Source organism: Bison bison, unplaced genomic scaffold, assembly GCF_000754665.1.
Source record: "Bison bison bison isolate TAMUID 2011002044 unplaced genomic scaffold, Bison_UMD1.0 scf7180017864508, whole genome shotgun sequence".
Lineage (NCBI taxonomy): Eukaryota > Metazoa > Chordata > Mammalia > Artiodactyla > Bovidae > Bison > Bison bison.
This window is the reverse complement of record NW_011495064.1, coordinates 16,091,715-16,099,326: the sequence shown is the minus strand read 5'-3', so window position 1 is coordinate 16,099,326 and position 7,612 is coordinate 16,091,715. Positions and strand designations below refer to the sequence as shown.

Sequence of the window (7,612 nt, the reverse complement as noted above, 5' to 3'; positions counted from 1 at the left end):
CTTTGGCCACCTCATGCTAAGAGTTGACTCATTGGAAAAGACTGATGCTGGGAGGGACTGGGGGCAGGAGGAGAAGGGGATGACAGAGGATGAGATGGCTGGATGGCATCACTGACTCGATGGACGTGAGTCTCAGTGAACTCCGAGAGTTGGTGATGGACAGGGAGACCTGGTGTGCTGCGATTCATGGGGTCGCGAAGAGTCAGACACGACTGAGCGACCGAACTGAACTGAACTGATTTCTTATTTCTGTTTTTACATAATTCCAAATTCATTAATAGCATATGCTGATAATTGCAAATATAATGTTACATTTTCGAGCCCCCTAACTTTGTAACCTGTAAGCTCCTGTACACCCTATCTTTATACAGTCTCTTCACAAATTAATCCCACAAAAGGTCTTTTATATTTAATCCTATTGGATGTAAAACCCAGGGCCTTCAGGACTCCCACAGTTTCTGAAAGGATATAGTAATTTTTGTACTGTTAAGAGTCAACCAGTTCTGACTTCATCCTAAGATGAAGACCATCTTATTAAACAGTACAAGGAAAACGTTAGTCTTCATTTCTATATTGTTCAAACAATCTGAAAGTTATACAGATGACTGTTTAATGAGTGAATAAATGAGTATGGGATTTATTCCAGCTATTACACTGAGATAACCAAAGTAATAGATTAACATAAGCATAAGTTTCTGCAAGCCAACTATATACATGTAAACCACATATTACTGAGTCACAGTGATATTTAGTCTATGATTACATAAACATATTTGACATTGGAATGTCAGGATTAATATGTAACTAAGCATATTCAACTATACAAGAAAAGTACTCTTTTATATATTACTTGAGTTTAACAAAATTTTCCTGTGTAGAGTCAAGGGAACAATTTGTATTCTATAATCAAGTATTAATAGTAAACACAAACTGAAATAACAAAATATGAATACCCTACCTGAGTATCTTTGTATTTGTCTCTTAAGTCCAAGAGCCGATGATAAGCTTTAATGGCTTCAGAAAATTCTCCAACATCAGTGCTAGTGAGAATGTAGTTTTCCCAGATCTGCCAATGTTCATAGTTGCACTTGAGGGCTTCTTGTAATGTTCTAAAAGCTTTTACTCTATTGAAGGTCAAATAAACAAACAAACAAAAAAACCCAATAATGAATAGCCATAGCTAAATAAGCCATACCTAAATGTATAAAATGCTAATGTGAACTTTCTATCAGTCCTGAAACATTCATGTTAATAAACAAAATTAGAGGGCCAAACAACCCAAAACCACCCCAAATTTCCCTAACAGGGAATGGCAAACAAAACAGGTAGAAACTGGGACTTCCCTGGTGGCCCAGTGGTTTAGAATCCACCTTGCAATGCAAGGGCCATGAGTTAGACCCTGGCTGGCGTACTAAGATCCCACATGCCTCGGAGCAAATAAGCCCACGCGCTGCAAGTACTGAGCACACAGGCCACTACCGAGAGCCCGTGTGCTGCAGTGAAAGACTGCACGGTGCAACTGAGACCCAACACAGCCAAATAAACAAATGAATAAATAAGAGTTAGAAATGAAATAAGAATAGGGACACACAAATAAAAACCAAGTAGAAAATCTGAAACTCAAAAGACATTAAAAACAACAAACCAAAAAACCTCAACATGTGACAAAAACTAGTTTCACACAAAGAGAGAACTGATGAACTGGGAGATAATAGTGAGAAATTCAAATGAATTCAGATTAAAAAATAAAAAGAATAATAAAGACACAGAGGGAAGAATGAGAGGTAAGATTCAAGTACACATTCCATAGACATTTCAGAGTAAACACATGCAGAATATGGGAGGACACTATATTTGAAGAGACAATAACTGAGTATTTTCCAAAACTAAACAAAGATCAAAATTCTATGATCAAAAGTGTATTTTGTGTACTGAGTATTCTAAATAATGGTAAACCAACACCTAGACATATTATGTGAAACCACAGTACATAAAGGTAATCCTAAAACCTATAAAAGAATGACAGAGAACAGCAGATATTTCATAAGTAGCAAAAGATGACAGAAGACAATAAAACACTACTTATAAAGTGTTAAGTGAAAATTAATTTTATCATCAACTAAACTTAACACTTAGGAATAAATGCAGTATCAAAAATTTTAACATGTACAAAAAACAGGAAACTTTACCACTGGCCCTTACTTAAAAGAACTATTCAAGGGTCTCCTCTTGCAAAAATAATAGGACTTTCAAAGAGAAGAAAAGGGATATAAGAAATATTCAATGATGACAAGAGAAACAGAGGAAGCATGTCAGTAACTTAATTACTAAGAACAAATATAATTAGGAGTTGTGTTTTTAGTAAGTAAATCTAAAAGTCTGTAGACTGTATTCTTTGCAACTAAATAAAAAATCAATAGTAAGTAGAGTTAAAAAAACATATGCCTACAAACCTGAAATGCACTCTTAAAGTAAAGAAACCAATGAGGGGGCAGAAATTCATATTAGAAAGTACAAAATGTTTAGAATTTAAAGAAAGTATTATATATCACTATCTGCAAGATATAGCATTTAGAGACAAAAAGCAGTATTTAGAGAAAATTTTATAATTTTTACATGGATTGGTTATAATTATGAAAGATGGGAAATGAGTTAAAATATTCAACTTAATTTGATAGAAGAACACCAAATAATTCTAAGAAAGAAGAAATGTTAAGAAAGAAACAAATGATCAACAAAATCAAAAGTTGGCTCTTTGGAAAAAAAATAATGAAACAAATGTCTAGCTGAATTCCATTCAGTTCAGTCACTCAGTCGTGTCTGACTCTTGGTGACCCCGTGGACTGCAGCACACCAGGCCTCCCAGTCCATTACCAACTCCCGGAGTTGACTCAGACGCATGTCCATTGAGTCAGTGATGCCATCCAACCATGTCATCCTCTGTCGTCCCCTTCTCTTCCCGCTTTCAATCTTTCCCAGCATCAGGGTCTTTTCAAATGAGTCAGTTCTTCACATCAGGTGGCCAAAGTACTGGAGTTTCAATTTCAGCTTCAGCATCAATCCTTCCAATGAATATTCAGGACTGATTTCCTTTAGGATGGACTGGTTGGATCTCCTCGCTGTCCAAGGGCCTCTCAGAGTCTTTTCCAACACCACAGTTCAAAAGCATTAATTCTTTGGCACTCAGCTTTCTTTATAGTCCAACTCTCACATCCATACATGATCACTGGAAAAACCATAGCCTTGACAAGATGGACCTTTGTTGACAAAGTAATGTCTCTGCTTTTTAATATGCTGTCTAGGTTGGTCATAACTTATCTTCCAAAGAGCAAGCATCTTTCAATTTTATGGCTGCAGTCACCATCTGCAGTGATTTTGGAGCCCAGAATAAAGTCTGCCACTGTTCTATTGTTTCCCCATCTATTTGCCATGAAGTGATGGGACCAGATGCCATAATCTTAATTTTCTGAATGTTGAGTTTTAAGCCAACTTTTTCACTCTCCTCTTTCACTTTCATCAAGAGGCTCTTTAGTTCTTCTTCACTTTCTGCCATAAGTGCGGTATCACCTGCATATCTAAGGTTATTGATATTTCTCCCGGCAATCTTGATTCCAGCTTGTGCTGCACTCAATATGCCAGCAAATTTGGAAAACTCAGCAGAGGCCACAGGACTGGAAAAGGTCAGTTTTTATTCCAATCCCAAAGAAAGGCAATGCCAAAGAATGCTCACACTACTGCACAATTGCACTCATCTAACACACTAGCAAAGTAATGCTCAAACTTCCCCAAGCCAGGCTTCAACAGTATGTGAATTGTGAATTTCCAGATGTTCAAGCTGGATTTAGAAAAGGCAGAGGAACCAGAGATCAAGTTGCCAGTATCCGTTGAATCACTGAAAAAGCAAGAGAGTTCCAGAAAAACATCTACTTCTGCTTTACTGACTATGCCAAAGCCTTTGACTGTGTGGATCACAACAAACTCTGGAAAATTCTGAAAGAGAAGGGAATACCAGACCACTTGACCTGCCTCCTGAGAAATCTGTATGCAGGTCAAGAAGCAACAGTTAGAACCGGACATGGAACAACAGACTGGCTACAAATCGGGAAAGGAGTTCGTCAAGGCTGTGTATTGTCACCCTGCTTATTTAACTTATATTCAGAGTACATCATGAGAAATTCCATTAGAATTTAGAAAAATGGTATAAATAAAATTAGTAGTATTTTAAAAAATCATGAGAACATCACAAACAAATCATGCAAAATGATTGAACAAGTACAAAGCCAAATAAACGAATAAAAATGAAAACCAGGTTAGGTGGTTTTTACAGAAAAAGTTTATCAAGCCATCGCAGAATCCTTGCCTTATCCAAGCTACTTCAGAAAATAGAAAAAGACTTAAGAACTTGATATTGACAAGGAAATCAACAAAACTTCATGTCACCTATTTTAAAAGTTAAACATCTTAACTATCAGAAAGATTCTTAATGCTTTACTCTACTGGCTGAACAAACACTATAACTCCCTTGAAGATCAAAAATGTTTTACTGGACAACTATAGCAACCTCTTTCAAGGGTAAGCTATCTGTCCCTCTCCAACAGCCTTTTTGCATTTGCTTTGCGAACTTAAGACCACGAGGTCCACGTCTCCTTTCCTGCTGAGCCTCAAAGTGTTTCATCAAGACTTCCCTTTTGCTGACTTCAAGGCAAATTTTCGAGGTGATGATGGAGCTTCTTCTGGCCAATCCAGGCCATTGGTCTGGGAGTCATCCCCTTAAGAACTTAAATAGAAGTGTGCCCATACCATCAGTAACTTTCTCAGCTAGTCACAGAACACACAAATCATTTAATCAACGGTACTGATTGAAATGACTTCTTTACAATTAGTCTTTTAGTCTTTTCATAACAACCAATTCACTGCAGTTTACTTTTGTATTCTCTACATTAAACAATTGACCTAAAGTTGTCATGGAATGTACTAATTCATTTACCCCCGACCCACCCTCCTTTATAGTTAAAAATGGAAGTACCCTTGCTCTAACACTTCTTCATATTCAGCCATAAATTGTTTCCATATAATTTTTTCCCCCTTTCTCCACTCCCTCTGCACACATCAGATGTGATATCAACTGCGGACTGAGATTCCTGAGGTGGACTGAGATTCCCAAGGTCTCCCATCCACATATGGGTAGGGATGAAGTTATCCTGTTGGAAAAGATGTCAACCAGCAGCATCCCACACCAGGAGGGTTATCTTTTTTCCTGTGTGTCCTCCTATCCTCTAATCCTGGTTGCTTGGCCCACAAAATTTTTGCAATAAAATTCCATTTTTTTGGAAAGTATGACTTCTTTCTAGGGAGCTTCAATTCTGGATTCATTTATCAAACCATGGTGGTATGATAATGCACTATGACAATTATACAGGAAAATGGAAAACTTTCCCATGGGACTGGTAGGGCCATGATACCTCAGGGAATCAGATGAAAAAGGGAAAACAGCACTTTAGTGAAGAACCCAGCAACAGCAGAGCGAGACATGAGGGAGTGTAAAGGGTCACCTTAAGGCAGGGAGAGGATTCTTTTGAGAGGAGTAGTAATGATTTGCCCCTGCAGTAACAATCTCATGAGTGAAAAATGAGCTATGTCTGGAGCAGTGGCAGCAAAGAAAGCAAAGTAAAATGGCAAGAATAAAGGAGTGATTTACCTCTGACCTTACAACCCCACTTTTACACAAAACCCTATTCAGGGAGCTGCAGGGAGACAAAACTGTGTCAAAGAGAAGCTGAGGAACAATGTGCAAGAACCAGCAAGAGAGAAAGCAATTAGAATTCTTAGGGTTAATGGGCTGGAGGACAAGAGGTCGCTACATACACAATGATCAAGATTACTAGAAAAACCCACTGAGAGCACTCCACGGTTATGGCAGGGATTTCCCTTCCCCTTGCTTTACACCAAAAGAGTCTCTAGTGAGTTTTAACACAATCAGTTGCAATCAAGAACACAATATTATTTTCCACAGAGCGTGATGGAACAAACAGTACTTTATTTATGTAGTTATCATCCGAGAGCAGCAGAAGCATTTCATGATCTCAACGTAATGTGGATTTATGATATCTCCAGAAATACTCATGAATCACAAAGAAAACTAAGTTTGAAAATAAGGGCAAACAAACATGGAAATATATCTATCCTTTCATTTATTTAAAACTAGGATAACAGCCATCCTTGCCTCTTCCCTTTCTTTCTGTAGCCAGTCAGTAAGTCCAGTTGCTTGTCCCCTTTATAAACTGGCATCTGCCCCTTCTTCTTCCAGCCTAGATGTCTCCTGCCTGGACTATTACAACAGCTGTCTCCTAACTGGTATCCCAGCCCCCAGTTTCCTCTCTAGTCTGTCTCACACACGGTCATCAGATAAATTTCCCTCTTCATGAAATCTCAAGAAATTTCTCTCTTCATGAAATTATCCCCACTGAAATCTCTGGCTTCCTATTACCAACAGGATAGTCTCAACTAGTTAGTCGAACAATCAGAACATGCTGCCATTTGACCCCAACTGACCTTCCCAATCTCATCTCTCACCATGGCTCTCACTAGTCTCGAGCTGGACGACTTTACTTCCTGTCCCCTAAAGTGTGGCATTCATGCCTGTCGCCCTGCTTCTGGTCACCCAAATTCAGAAGGCTAAGGACAGCTATTAATGACCATTTATTTCCAAAGCCTGTCCCCTCTACCAATTCTTCAAATTATAGCTTGAGTCCAACAATCTCTCAGAAGTGTTTCTGAACCAGCATCACACATGATCTCTTCTCTGAGATCCTCAGAGGACTATACAAGTGGTAGAGAATGTAAGTGTCCTACAAATATTACCTACTATCCTAGCCCTCTTTCTACTTTTCATTGAGACTTACCACATATGACCTAGATTATTAATCAATTTTTTAAATAATATGGCTTAATATTTTCTAAACCCAAACTCCCTGAAGTCATTGGTTCATACTTCTGTTTCTCAATAATGTTCAGTACACAGCAAGCAATCATGCTCTGCAACACGCTGGAGGGGTAGAATAGGGTGGGATATGTGAGGGAGGTTCCAGAGCGAGGGGACATATGTATACCTGTGGCTGATTCATGTTGATGTATGGCAGAAACCAGCACAATATTGTAAAGCATTTATCCTCCAGTAAAAAATTAAAAAAAAAAAAAAAAAAAGAATCTATCTGTTGAGCTGACTAAAGGCATGCTTGCTTTTATCATGTAATGACATTTAGGACACAAAATTTCAGTTTCAAATAAAGAGTTCAAAAAAATATTTATTACATACTAAGTGATTTAAAGAAATAAACTACACTTAGAATGCAAATGGCTAAATTAAGTCATTGTAACTCAAAGATAAGGGTAGGAAAGGGGAAAAAGATAACGAGGAAAGGCACAATGTTTCACTGTTCAATTGAAGAAAATCTCATTCATTTATTTTGGAAGCAAAGTTCTTCATCTTTTTTGGTGTACTTACTTTTGTTTTAAGCGGATATAAGAAGTTGATAAATTGTTCCAAGCTTCAGCATTCTGAAATGATAGAGAATTCAGTTACAGACTATTCTCTCCTTTAGGTATAACTGCT

At 37.8% G+C, this 7,612-nt stretch overlaps 1 protein-coding gene across 1 annotated transcript in view; it reads right to left on the bottom strand.

Moving 5' to 3' along the window:
- Window positions 1-7,612, bottom strand: part of TTC27 (tetratricopeptide repeat domain 27) — a 176,935-nt gene that overhangs the window by 28,393 nt on the left and 140,930 nt on the right. The window contains exons 15-16 of the mRNA XM_010829828.1: window positions 7,505-7,557; window positions 959-1,124 (exon numbers count right to left, since the gene is read on the bottom strand). Of these exons, the coding sequence (XP_010828130.1) occupies window positions 959-1,124; window positions 7,505-7,557 (219 nt within the window). The remainder of the gene's footprint in view (window positions 1-958; window positions 1,125-7,504; window positions 7,558-7,612) is intronic.